General features: G+C 37.4%; 1 protein-coding gene across 24 annotated transcripts in view; it reads right to left on the reverse strand.

The window, feature by feature from the left end:
* ICA1 (islet cell autoantigen 1) overlaps window positions 1-14,725 on the reverse strand; it is a 148,724-nt gene that overhangs the window by 125,004 nt on the left and 8,995 nt on the right. For 14 of the 24 annotated variants that reach the window (XR_006197102.1, XR_006197087.1, XM_042918575.1 and 11 more), the window contains one exon: window positions 2,263-2,297. Coding sequence is in view for 22 of the 24 variants with exons in the window: in XM_042918575.1 (XP_042774509.1) it covers window positions 2,263-2,279 (17 nt within the window). In the remaining 2 variants the exon portion in view is untranslated. Of the gene's footprint in view, window positions 1-2,262; window positions 2,363-14,725 lie in introns of those variants that run through there. The other 10 variants (XM_042918635.1, XM_042918668.1, XM_042918645.1 and 7 more) reach the window with 2 other exon arrangements.

Consider the following 14,725-nt stretch of genomic DNA (forward strand, 5'->3'; position numbering starts at 1 on the left):
AAAGGTTATCATTAGAGGAGTAGGATTTGGGGGACCTTCATGGTTTCTGCCTTATTTAAAAGTTTCTTTTTATATGTATAGACTTGTTGAACCACTATGCTCTACACCTGAAACTAATTAACACTGTGTATCAACTATACTTGAATTAAAAATTGTTTTACTATGAGCTCACATCAGAGAAAACAAGTGGAAAAATATATAACTTTTATGTAAAAGAGAAAATCTATCTCTATAAATATGTGCTTTAAAAGATTGGAAGGGGGTACCGGGTGGCTCAGTCAGTTAAGCATCTGACTTTGGTTCAGGTAATGATCTCACAGTCTGTGACTTCGAGCCCCGCGTCAGGCTCTGTGCTGACAGCTCACAGCCTGGAGCCTGCTTCAGATTCGGTGTCTACCTCTCTCTCTGCCCCTCCCTGGCTCGCACTCTGTCTCTTTCTCGCTCTCAAAACTAAACATTAAAAAAAACAACAACATTAAAAGACTGGAAGGATATACCCTCCAAAACTATTTGGGGAAACAGAATTTTTAGGAGTGGGGAATAGGGTGGACTTCTTTGTATTGTACCTTTTATTTACTTACTTACTTACTTATGTACTTATTTATTTATTGTGAAAGGTCATGGATTAAAAAAATTTCCATTTTGAAAAAAAGACAAAGACAAAGGGACTTCAGAGATCTAATGAACACCCCTCACCTCTGTCATTTAACAAATGAGGTATCTTAGGTTTCAAAAGCTTATGAATTCTGCCCAAAGTCACACAGGATTAAAATCCAGGCCAGGGCTCATTTCAATGTTTTCTGCAGCCAGTGCATTTCAGCAGCAAGCAATGAAGTGGCAGAGTTAGAGGGAAAAAGACTTTGGGGAAGTGCCCACTTCTTAGGGCTCTCCTGTCTCTCTCAGGTGCATGACTACCTACTTCCCTAGTCTGCTGCCAGGATATGACAGCCAGTATGAGGGTCACAGGATGGAGCCACCCCTTTGTCTTAACGAAGCAAGATGGAACAATTAAGAAAACAGTCTGACAACTCTTGGTTACAAAGCTGGCAAATGGTGATACTCAGGGAAACTAAATCCCTTAGCCATTTATGAATTATCCTTTAAAACTTGTTACATTTTAAGACATGCAAAAATTCTTTTAAGGTTTGACATTTGATACTACAGAGGCCTTGGGCCTGATTACTTCTTTACTGACACAGGAAGGATTAAAAAGTATATTCCTAAAAAATAATAATAAAATTAAAAAATTAAAAGTATATTTATAATTAATTGTACATTTGAAACATGAAAATACACATCACAATTTTTCATGCTACAAATTCAAGAGATGAAACATGACAAAGATCTACCTGCCTGGTCAGTCATGAGTTCAAAATGGTTCAGAAACACTGCTTGTAGCAGATCTGGAATTTCTAAGACGTTTAATATGCTGCTGAGATGTGTTATAGGCATGTAAATGACAGTGCTAACATTGCCATGATTACCACATTTGACTCAGCATCATCATTTTCTAACCATATTTACCTCCTAAGTGTTCATGAAGGTTGAAGTCATGACTATAAATTAATGAGTCTGGGTTCGTGTTCACTCATTATTTTATAGCTGCCCTATATCAAGTTTCCTGATAACGCTAATAACCTATAAATAAAATAGTGCTAAAAAAAGTATCAACTTATTACATTTGAAAAACTGGTAGTAAGAAAAGCCATTAGATTCTCAAAAGAAAAGTTATATGTAAATTAATTTCTTAAGAGAATATACATTACATAAGAACTTATAATATTTTTAGTTATTTGGTTTCCATATTTATTTAGAAAAGATATTGAAACTTGACTAAACTCCATATTGGATAGCGGCTAACATTATTTACTGCTAATGTGATTCTTGATTTTTCTTTTTCTTTTTCTTTCTTTTTCTTTTTCTTTTTCTTTTTATACAGATTCCTTTCTATCTACCTATTTACTTATACTTTTTTAGTTTTTGTTCTTTGAGAGAGAGTGAGCAGGGGAGAAGGGCAGAGGGAGAGAGAGAGAATCTTAAGTAGGCTCCATGCTCAGTGTGGAGCCTGATTTAGGGCTTGATCCCACAACCGTGGAATCCTGACCTGAGCCCAGATCAAGAGTCAGATGCTCAACCAACTGAGCCACCCAGGCGCCCCTAAATCATGATTTTTCTATGCAACACAGATTTACTGAGCATATACAATGTGCTTTCTTCTTTCATTAGTCTCTCCCAATTCAGAAAAGACAACAAATTACTTACCATTTGTGTCCTGACATGTTTTCTTCTTCTTTTTTCTACTGTTGATGATTTGGGGAGAAGGGGCAGGGAAAAAGCATGAGAGGATAAGTTATATTATAACCTGAAATAAAACAAATGTTTAACAGTTAACACTATAATTATATGTTAATCTGACACACATAAAATCTTCCAATCCTAAACCATTTATAATTGTATTTTAGGGGCCAAACACTATTACTCAGTAACATTGTACACTGGTGTTGAGAATAGTTTACCGCTGGAAGAAATATCCCAGATGAAGTATAGGAAGCAAACAGGCAGATTGCATGAGAAAAGCAGGTTGCAAACGACTATATAAAATATGAGACCACAAAATACAAAATAACTGAAGTATACAAATATTATATAGTAAAGGTACAAAAAATGGCTAATGATAAACACTAAATTCCAGATGGCATTTAGCACTGCAGAAGTGGGTGGGGGATATTATTCAAGAGGGGTACATAGGAACTTCAACTGTACTCATAGTGTTCTCTTTGTTAAGACTGATGATGAGTAGATTGCATCTATGTGTCTCTTTACACATTATTTACACATTATTTACAGATTAGAAATATTTCATAAATGTGCTCACTTTGGCAGCATATACACCAAAATTGGGACAATAAAGAGAAGATTAGCACGAGAAACCCCAAACCAGGAAACCCCACCCACCCACCCATCTACCCAAGAGAATTGGAAGGCAGAAAATACAAAGGATCATGTGTTAACTGTAGAGTTTGGTGGGGAGAGTTGTGAGGGTCCAGACTCCCTGGTGCTTCTTAATCTGTTCTGGGTCACAGGAAAGAAGAAAAGTAGGTCCTTGGTGCTTAAGACTTGATCTTGTGGTTGGCCTTTGGCTATGCTGCTGCCTGATTCTGTCCCCTCCCAGGGACTGACCCTTAGCCTAAGTAGCCCTTGGTATGTGGGCTCTGGCATAGGGTCCTGAACTTGCCAGGGTTCCCCATCACAGGGAAGATGAAGGAAATTGGGGAATTAATCACAACCCCTCCAGTGTATGAGGGTATTGGCCTAGCCACAGGTAATTCTTTGCCTGATCTCTCTCCCATGCCCTGGGAAATAGCTTTCAATTTTTTATTTTTAATTTTCATTTGAAATAGAGTCCTTAGGTAGCCAGGAAAGAAAACAAAATATTTCATAATCAATGTTTCCAAAAAATGAGCCAACACACTGAAAACAAAACAACAACAACAACAACAACACACACACACACACACACACACACACACACACACACACACACAAACCCACAAAAGGCTAACATTAGATACCAAGAAAGGGTAGAAAGGAGGAAAATGTGACTATTTTAGTTCTTACTGTCCTAACATTGTATTTTCATCTCATTAGTAAATATGGAAGTAACTCTAGTTTTTGTCCCCCACTTTCTTTGCCCTACTCAGGAAAATGGCCATCCTCAGGGGCAGAGCAAACCAACCCAACCCAACCACATTTGCCTACCAGTTTCTGGAAAGACTGGAGAGATTGTTACCTAAAGGAATGGCCTCTGTCCAGACACAGAATGCTGGCTGCCAGAGTGAATGCTCAGCACAGGAGTGCTTCTGGCTACTCCACAAAATCAACCCACCTGTTCTCCCTCTGCATCAGAAAGGGTCCTGGCAATCAATGCCCCTCAATGATTAATTTTTTTTAATGTTTTAAGGAAACCAAAATGAAAGTTAAAATTCCAGGCTTCAGATGTAGGGACAGGAGAGAGGAAGGAAGATATTTTGCTGGAGTGTCTGGATGCCTCTGAAATGACAGCATCCGATAATCAGCATGTCTTTTCCTCCTGGAGGGCATCCAAGTTTTTGGACAAGATGCTTTGGGAATGACATTCATGATGAGTAAGCTTTGCTCTCTACTCAGTAAATCATGGAAAGGCCACTCACTTCTAGTCTTAACACCCACACAGCTTCCCTGCAAGTATGCATTTACTTTATTTAGCTTCAAGCTTCCAACAAAATTTCTCATGAAAAGGTACTGTTCAAGGAAACAAAATTATAGTCTTTCCTTGAGTCCAATTTCACCATGAACTATTAGGACAGTTGATACTTTTTCATTTTTAATTAACACTTAATTATTTTTGTGGTAAAAAACAAAATTTATCCTAACAATTTTTTAATGTGCATTACAGTATTGTTAACTATATGTATATTGTTATATAACAGATCTCCAGAACTTTTTCATCTTGCATGCCTGAAACTCTATACCCATTGAACCATTCCTCATTTCCTCCACTGCCCCCCCAACACTGGCAACCACCATTCTTCCTGTTTCTATGAGTTTCACTATCTTAGACACATCATATAAGTGAAATCATGCAGTATGTCATTTTTGTGACTGGTTTATTTTACTTAGCATAAGGGTGTCAAGGTTCATCCATGTTGTAACCTATGACAGGTTTTCCTTCTTTTTAAAGGTGGAATAATATTCCATTGTATGTACAAAGCTTATTTCTTTACCCATCCATCCACTGATGGACATTTAGGTTGCTTTCAGATTTTGGCTATGAATAATACTGCAATGAACAAGGGTGTCCAAATATCCAGGTTTTTTATATATACATATCCAGAAATGGGACTGATAGATCGTATGGTAGTTCTTTTTTTTTTTTAATGTTTTATTTTTGACAGAAAGCTTTTGCACACATGCACAAGAGAGGGGGAGGGGCAGAGAGACAGGGGGACAGAGGATCTGAGCAGGCTCTGTGCCAACAGTAGACAGCCTGATGCAGGGCTCTGTGCTGAGAGCTGAGAGCCTGATGTGGGGCTCCAACTCACAAACTGCGTGATCATGACCTGAGGCGAAGTCAGACACTTAACTGACTGATCCACCCAGGCACCCCTCATATTGTAGTTCTATTATTGATTTTTGAGGAACCTCCATACTTTTTTCCACAGTGACTGCACCATTGTAAAATCCTACCAACAGTACTCCAAGGTTTTCAGTTTCTCCATATCCTCCCCAACACCTGTTGTTTACCTTTTCTTTTTCTTCCTTCCTTTCTTTCTTTCCTTCCTTTCCTTCCTTCCTTCCTTCCTTCCTTCCTTCCTTCCTTCTTGCTTTCTTTCTTTCTTTCTTTCTTGTGGTAGGAGTCACCCTAATGGATGTGAGGTGGTATCTCACTGTGATTTTGATTTACATTTCCCTGATCACTAGTGATGTTGAGCCTCTTTTCAATGCTTACTATCCATTTGCATATCTTCTTTAGACAAATGTCTATTCAAGTCCTTTGCCAGTTTTTCAATTGGACAATTATGTTATTGCATTGTAGGAGTCCTTTATATATTCTTTTTTTTTTTTAATTTTTTTTTTAACGTTTATTTATTTTTGAGACAGAGAGAGACAGAGCATGAACGGGGGAGGGTCAGAGAGAGAGGGAGACACAGAATCTGAAACAGGCTCCAGGCTCTGAGCTGTCAGCACAGAGCCCGACGCGGGGCTCGAACTCATGGACCGCGAGATCATGACCCGAGCCAAAGTCGGACGCTTAACCGACTGAGCCACCCAGGAGCCCCTATATATTCTTAATATTAACCCTTTACAGTTTGCAAATACTTTCTCCTATTCGGTAGGTTGCCTTTTCACTGTTGTTTCCTTTGCTAAAACGTTTTCATTTTCGATTATTAAAGTATTTAACAATTTAATTCCTTTGTCATGTAATAATAGATAATAAAAATCACTGAGCAAAAGGGATGCCTGGCTGGCTCAGTCGGTGGAGCACGCAACTTTTGATCTCCTGTTGTAACTTTGAACTCCATGTTAGGTGTGGAGATTACTTAAAAATAAAAACTTTAAAAAAAATCACTGAGCACACTGCCCCTTCTACTTGGACTTTTAAGCTATTTCTGGATTATGATGCCAGTGTTCCTCAAGGTACTGTTTATAGGCCATGTACACTGGAATCTTCTGGGGTGTTAACAGGCAGATTCCTAGGCCTCATTCCTTTACCTAATGATCCAAAATCTCTGGGCAGTCTGGGAATCTGCATTTGTAACAGGCTTTCCAAGTGATTATAAAGCACATTAAGTCTGAATACCACAGCTAAATGGCATACAGGAAAAGCCCTTTCTGGAAATGGATCTTAACCTGAATTATAATATAGTATTACAGCAAAGAAATCATGGGTGGGAAAATCAGATCAACTCTACAGGGCATATCTAAATGTCTCATGAGAAGGCAGCTGTAGTCAGGACTCCCATCTCCAGCCCCATACACCAGGGACAATTAACACACATTTTAAGATTTCCGCACAAAATTCACCTCATCTTGCCCTACCACTTTCTAAATTCACAGCGTCAAAATCACTACTTTAAAAAATCATTATAATTCTCATCCATTCCTTCATTTCAGTTCAACAGTTTGGTTTATCTAACATGCACCACACATCTAATTATATGCACCAGGCACTGTCCTAGCCTCAAGGAACCTACAGTCTAGATCAGCTCTGTCCAGTAGAAATACACTATAAGCTACATATGTAATTTTAAATGATTGAATAGCCATGTTAAAAAGTAAAAAGAAACAGGGGTGCCTGGATGGCTCAGTGGGTTAAGCGTCTGACTTCGGCTCAGGTCATGATCTCGCAGTTTGTGAGTTCAAGCCCCACGTTGGGCTCTGTGCTGACAGCTCAGAGCTTGGAGCCTGCTTCAGATTCTGTGTGTCTCTCTCTGCCCCTCCCCTGCTCATACTCTGTCTCTCAAATATAAATAAACATTAAAAATTAAAAAAAAGTAAAAAGAAACAGTAAAAAAGTTTTAAATAATATATTTTATTCAACTCAATATATCTAAAATATTATTTCAACATATAATCAATAAGTAATTTACTGATATATTTTGCATCTGTGTTTTTGTACCATCTGAAATCTGGTGTGTATTTTACACTTACAGTACATCTCAATTGAGACTTGACATATTAAGTGCTCAATGGCCACATGTGGTTATTAGTACAGTACTGGACAATGTAGGTTGAGCCATTAAGATAGACTTATAAACATAATGTCCAGATCCAGGAGACTCTTGAAATTTGCAAAGGACATATAAAAAGATCTTTGTGAACCCCCAAATTTGTAAAATCTTCTGTTAAAAAATCGTTTTCCCTATTAAACACTATAAAGTCTAAAATTAGCTAATACTACAATTCATGATTCTGCAAAGGAGGCTGTATCTCCACTTCTGCCATGAGACACTTATGAAAGAAGTCCATAATGAATGGTATCATGTCTCAAGCATTTGAATGGCAGAGAGAATAGGGCACCTGGGTGGCTCAGTCAGTTGAGTGTCCGACTTCAGCTCAGGTCATGATCTCATGGTTCAGTTTATGAGTTTGAGCCCCACATTGGGTTCTGTGCTCAGAGCCTGGAGCCTGTTCTGGATTCTGTGTCTCCCTCTCTCTCTGTCCCTCCCCTGCTCATGCTCTGTCTCTAAAAAATAAACATTTTTTAAAAATGTTTTTTTAAATGAATGGCACAGAGAAGATTTCCCAAAGTTCTGCTTGTGGCCATACTGCTTTGGGAGATAAGCAAAGAAAAGGAAGCATCAAGCTGTTTATCGACTTTCCATGACACGAGTGCCATGAAAAGAAAAAGAAAAGCACAGGCACTGTTAAATTCACAGGATATGACCATATGAATGTTTGTGTTTCACTAAACTCTATCCCCAAGGAAGGACAAAGCAGATGAGTCAATAAGAATTAAGACTTTCTCAAAGAAGTTAAGGACCCAAGAGTTAACAGATCAATAAAAGGCAAATTCCTGGGGTTCCTGGCTGGCTAAGTGGGTAGAGCATGTGATTCTTGATCTGGGGGTTATGGGTTCAAGCCCCCCATTGGCCATTCAGCTTACTTAAAAAGACAGTAAGTTCCTAATTTTGATGTAACAACCCAGATGGTATGGGGATGGGTTAGTGAGGAGTGGCCTCTTTGTACTAAAGGGGAAAGATGTCTGTTCAAAGGCGGAAGTGCTGCTGAGGTCAGTGCCTTCTCAGGTGACACAAAGCCTGCCAACCTAACCCTCCCAGACTTAACCAGGCTGCACCTTGAAGTAGTTTACCTCATGCCAGGCAGTAAGACCACAGCTGTTCTCAGCCACACCCATGTGGCTGAGAGGCCATTCTGCCTTGTGGGAAGAATTGGGGGAACGGGGATGAGGGATACTTCATTCGGTGTTTGTACCGGAGCTCTAGGCAATGATTCTGCTTATTTTTCCTCTATGCTTTTCTTACATGCTTGCTGTGGTGTCTTCAGTTTTAGTCACCCATGCATACAGGCTACAACTTGCGTTTTATTTCCTACAGCCATTGAAAAGCCATTTGGAACACAATAGATGGCCAATACCTAAGACAAAGTTTTTTCCAAATACTCCATGGTTCTCAGAATGCTAAAGCAAGCCTGTGTTAAACAAAGTTTGATGCATTGTTGCAAAGAAGAGGAGTTGGTTTGTCCTCAGATGCCTTAAACCCTTCTACTAGAGCCTCCTCCTTGGAAATCTAACATGGGGAAGTATTTTCATTCCACATAGGCTGGCTTCAGCCACAGTGAACATTTGTTCTGGCCCAGAATCCTTTTCTATGAGCTTATGGAGTTAGCTGATGGCACCTCCAATTACATTTGAGTTATGCAAAGAATTTAAAACTCTTCAGCCAACACTTAACAGAGTAAAGGTAAGATAGTAGTTACATTTCACTGTATCAGTACTTTGGAAAAATATTACAATAAGCTTTCTCTTGAATCACATTTTCTAAGTGTGTTGTGTATCTTGTGCAGTTTTAAGTCTCAAATTACCTTTCCAACTTTAGCAGATTTTTCTCTTCCATCAGTGAGTAGTTTTTCTTTTAGATGGAGCACTAGTTGAAACTGAGTCCAGAATCCCTTTTCCCTGTATCTGTACTGAGCATATGGTGGATTCTCTTGAATTGTAGATCTGAGTCACTGCCAAATTTGTCTTTTCCCAACTTATTCAAAATTCCTATTTTCCAACTAAAAATCATCACTGAGAGCTCCTCAGTACTGCTGTGCACACCAGCATTTAGCTTTCTTTGGGAAGTGGGCCATTTTTCCCCCATAAGAAACACACTTTTCAAGTGATGTGGGTGCAAAGTGGTACATTTGCATCCTAGAGTAAAATCACGCATTCCCAAACACCAGCTTCATGGCACCACACATCACTGAACAAGTGCAAATCTGTTCACATCCCAACATTCCCGAAGCTAGGATACGTCCTACAATTGATACCTTGTCAACGGTCTGCCAGTCACTTTTTTTTTTCTTCACAGAACATAAAATGGTAAAGGTCTCATGAGCAATGGTCTCTTATATTTGATGAAATAAAGAATAATTATTTAAAATAAATCTTCAGTTCGGGGTACCTGAGTGGCTCAGTCGGTAAGTGTCTTGACTTCGGCTCAGGTCATGATCTCGCAGTTTGTGAGTCTGAGCCCCATGTCAGGCTCTGTGCTGGGAGCCTGGAGCCTGTTTCAGATTCTGTGTCTCCCTCTCTTTCTGTCCCTCTCCCCGCTTATGCTCTGTCTCTCTCTCAAAAGTAAATAAACATTAAAATTAAACCTCAGTAAAAACACATCACTACATGCTACAGACTTTAGGGGCTATTTGTGTATAACCAAAAAGGAGAACCTGAAGTCAGGGAACGCCAGGTGTTACTGTGATGTAGAATGAGTGTCATGACAGAGGAAGTGTCCAGGGTTAGGTGAAAAAAAGGGAAGAGGAACCAGACCTGGCTTCTAAGGTGGCCTCTGGGCTGAGTTTCTAACAATCAGTAGAGGCTGGCCAGATGAAGGGTAAGAGTGGGGGCAGCAGGAGTGGGTGGTGGGTAGGTGGTGGTAATTATTCCAGACAGAGGGAAAACAATGACCAAATTCCTGCACAGCAGAACTGCGTGGTGTGTGCATGCAACCATAAGTAGTTGTGCATTCCTAAAACTTAAAGATGAGACATGGCTGAGGAGACATAGGGACCAATCTCTGAGGCCACCTTCTGTCCCTTCAGCATCTAGATATATTCTATAGCCACTGGAGGGTAGACACTCACTGTGGTTTACTTCACATCGAGTGAGCACCTTCTATGTCCTGCCTTCACTTGAGAGGTCATCCTTACTATCCATAACAAATGCTGGAAGCCTGTGGAATGCCTCTTGAATTTAGCTTCCAACTATACAATCTGTAATTTTCTGACAATTCCATCTTCCCATTATTTCAGAGATTATTTTCATCTAGAAATATTACCAGTTTTCAATATCTTGCTTTGTCTTTGGTTTATTTCTCTGGTGCAGTCTCAGAATTAATGCACGTCATATAATTTAGAGCCTAGAGGGAGTTGAGAAACAATCAAATGAAGCCCCTTTCTTGCACACCATATAGAATTGTCGAATCACTGTGTTACACACCTGAAAACGGTAACGCTATGTAGCAATTACACTTCAATAATAAAAATTAAAACAAATGGAAAATCAAAGAATTAAAAACTAAATGAAGTAACATGGGGACCTGTGATCCAGGGAGGTGACTAATGGGCCTGAGAAAACAAAGCCAAGGAGCTTCAGAGCCAAGGCTTCAATGAGGGCTCCTGATGGCTTGCCTAATGAAAACAATATAAATCTGTCAGAGGTTCTAGGGACTGAGTTAAAAAATAACTTAATGTTTGTACATTTCTGTTGCTCCAAGTCATTTTTCACCTTTTTTTTCCCCGGAGGATTATTTCTGGTCACTTTTTTTTATGTCAATGATTTTTATAATTTTCTACAAAGAGAAGGAAGGGTATGTTTTAAGTATAAATGCTAAAACAGTTTCAGTAAAAACAGAAAAATGATTCCTCCATACGTAATTAACTATATTATTTTTAAAACACATACTGATTCAATCACACTCACACATAGTTGAAAGATTCCTACAGAGGGTGGGAAGTTGAAGTAGCCTTCCATGCTTTCAAAAGCTGAATATTAATTAAAGTAACATCATTTTGGGGCCTGGATGGCTCAGTTGGTAGAGCATGTGACTCTTGATCTGAGGGTTATGATTTCGAGCCCCATGCTGGGTGCAAAGTTTACTTAATAAAAATATATATTAATAAAGTGATGTGATTTTGAGTAGCATTTACAGGTGTTTTTCCTATCTCTCAGATATCACATAGCTTTTCTGTGCATATTTTGATAGTTATGATTACTTGAGCATTCTATGTAACTTTAAATGGGATTCTGTTTTTAGTTGAGTTTTGTGTCTCCTGCAAGTGATTTCTGACACTTCACAAATTTGCAAGTAAAAGTAAAACACAATCATGCTTCAATTTTGTGAGTCAGCAAACCTTATGAGAGGAAAATAGAATTCTTAACCTTTTTCAAGGCAGCTAAAAGATGAGTGAGTTTTTATTTAAGCCCTACACGTGCAAATCACTGTTAAAATCTGCATTTTCTGTTAGTGAATTGGAGTCTTAGGATGTTTTTAAATGATCATTGAATCCACATTGATATAGCTCAGATACTACATACAGGCATTAGTTAAGCTTAATGCTTCCCTAAACCTATTAAAACCACATTCCTAAAGTAAATTTTTTAATGTCAAAATATTTGTCTCCCAATACAAAGTAAAAGCCACTAAACCCATGATCATGCTGCACATGTGTGCCTTCTTCAAGTCACTTCACCTATCTTACCTCACTTTGCTTGTCTGTGGAACAGTAGACCAGGCTAGCTGACATGTCGGATGTCCTCAGTCACAAAAACTATAAAGCTGACTTTAATTAAGTTTAAAGACATTTATATCTAAGAGAAAGCTTCAAGATAATGAACACATCTTCCTTTTTAAAAATGAGCTAATTGAGGTTCTAAAAATGGGGAAGTTCTCAAGAAGGAAAGCTGGAATTGAAACACTAATCTCTTATTAGCAACCTGGTGCTCTCCTCAGCTTCTCCCTCTTTCCCAAGAGATATTTCTCAAAGGAAAATATCCAACACAGCATTTCATATTCTAAGAAACTAAAAAAAGAACAAGTCAAGATATTCTCTAAAAGACCATCATCTTCACCATTAATGTTAGTTTAAAATGTTATGTTCCCACAAAACAAACAAACCGCAAAACTCAAATGGCTCATTGGGGTGACTGGGTGATTCAGTCAGTTAAGCATCTAACTTAAGCTCAGGTCATGATCTCAGGGTTCGTGGGTTCAAGCCTTGTGTCAGGCTCTGCACTGACAGCTCAGAGCCTGGAGCCTGCTTCGGATTCTGTGTGTCTCTCTCTGCCCCTTCCCTGCTCTCTGTCTCTGTCTCTCTCAAAAATAATAAACATTAAAAAAAATAAGAAAAAAAACCTCAAACAGCTCAGAAGGGGCATCAGTTACATTTTGCTCATCTCTTATTTAAAGAACAGCTTGCAAAGGACAATCAATGGTGAATTTTCTGCTACAACAAAAAAACATGGCAGAAATAACAAAGAAGCTGGCATTTGAAAACAACAAACCTTAAAGAAATCCACAAGAACAAATAATATAAAATGGATTAAAAGAATAGAGACAGGAAAAGAAAAACTAGGTTGTCTTTGCTAAAGAAAAGATTTTTGAAAACCCTTGCTTATAAACTGTACTCACCTTTGATTTTATTTAGGTTGGTTTACATAACTTTCAAAGGTCAATTCAAATTTAGCATACAGATTTTAATCTCTAGTACTTATGGTAGTTTTTTCTCTAAAACCTTAACTTCAAAAGGTGAAATAGGAAGGAACACCAGAGTCAGATAAAGTTCGCAATCACCTTCTACAAAGAAATACTGTATACTCTTCAACTGCCAGCACAGAATATTATTAAATGATAGTAATACATGTTTTCCGTAAATTGTAGTTTAAAACTGCATTTTACAATTGGAAAACTCTTAACAATTTAAAAAAATTTTATAGAAGAATTATCTGAAATAAGTGTATCTTTTAACATTGTGTTGTCCAAATACAGTAGCCACTAGCCACATATGGATATTGACACTTGAAAGATGGCTAGTCTGAATATAGGTATGCTTTTAGTCTACACTGGATTTTGAAGACTTAGTATATCCCCCCAAATGGTAAAATGGCTCACTGATAAATCTACATTTTATTTATATTTAATATTTATATAAAGTATATATATTTTATATCAACACATTTGTATATATTCATATTTTTGATAAAAGCTGTATCAAAACATTATATGTAAATACCTACTTATACATTCTATTTGATATTTAATTATATTTTATATGTTATATGTGTATTTTTGTATTTTATGTTAAAATGATATTTTGAATATATTGGGTTAAATAAAATATATTTAGCCAAATTATGGAAAGAGCCTAAATGTCCATCAACTGATGAATGGATAAAGAAGTTGTGGTTTATATATACAATGGAATACTACTTGGCAATGAGAAAGAATGAAATGTGGCCTTTTGTAGCAACATGGATGGAACTGGAGAGTGTCATGCTAAGTGAAATAAGTCATACAGAGAAAGACAGATACCATATGTTTTCACTCTTATGTGGATCCTGAGAAACTTAACAGAAGACTATGGGGGAGGAGAAGGGAAAAAAAAAGTTAGAGAGGGAGAGAGCCAAACCATAAGAGACTCTTAAAAACTGAGAATAAACTGAGGGTTGATGGGGGGTGGGAAGGAGGGGAAAGTGGGTGATGGGCATTGAGGAGGGCACCTATTGGGATAAGCACTGGGTGTTGCATGGAAACCAATTTGACAATAAATTTCATATTAAAAAAATCAAAAAATAAATAAAATAAAATATATTGTCTAATTTCACCTGTTCCCTTTTAGTTTTTTAAACGTGTCAACTAGTACTTTTTAAATTGCATATGTGGCTGCTATTATATTTTCGCATACATCCTTGGTCTAAGACATTGAGCAAATTAGCAAAGAGTTAGAAATTAATTTCATAATTCAAGTCACCAACACTCTGTACAGATACAAATACCTTTAAATAGTTCTTTTTCCCTAGAAGCTCTGATAATTATTGTCAGAAATGTCATTACAAAAATAAAATTTCATATATTTAAATATATATGTATATATACAAAGACTGTAGATGTGTGTATACAGACACACGTTTATACAGTCTTTTTAAATGACCTACATAGTGACTGCATCCACATTTTCATAATAAATTGCTTTAAAAAGGTCCAAATCTATGTATAAAATGTACTAAGAGTTTCAAATCAGATTCATGGAAATAAAAAGTAGATAAATTACTATAAGACCATCAAAAAAAATTCAAAAATGAAAAGATAGTCTCTCTCTCTACGTGTATATATATACATATGCCACATAAATATATACCTACAAATATAAAGTGTATATACATATTTACAAATGAAATACATTATATATAATTCATATACAAATATATAGAAATATATGAATGGTTAATAATATTACAGGCATG

The sequence above is a fragment of the Panthera leo genome, chromosome A2 (genome assembly GCF_018350215.1).
Source record: "Panthera leo isolate Ple1 chromosome A2, P.leo_Ple1_pat1.1, whole genome shotgun sequence".
Classification (NCBI taxonomy): domain Eukaryota; kingdom Metazoa; phylum Chordata; class Mammalia; order Carnivora; family Felidae; genus Panthera; species Panthera leo.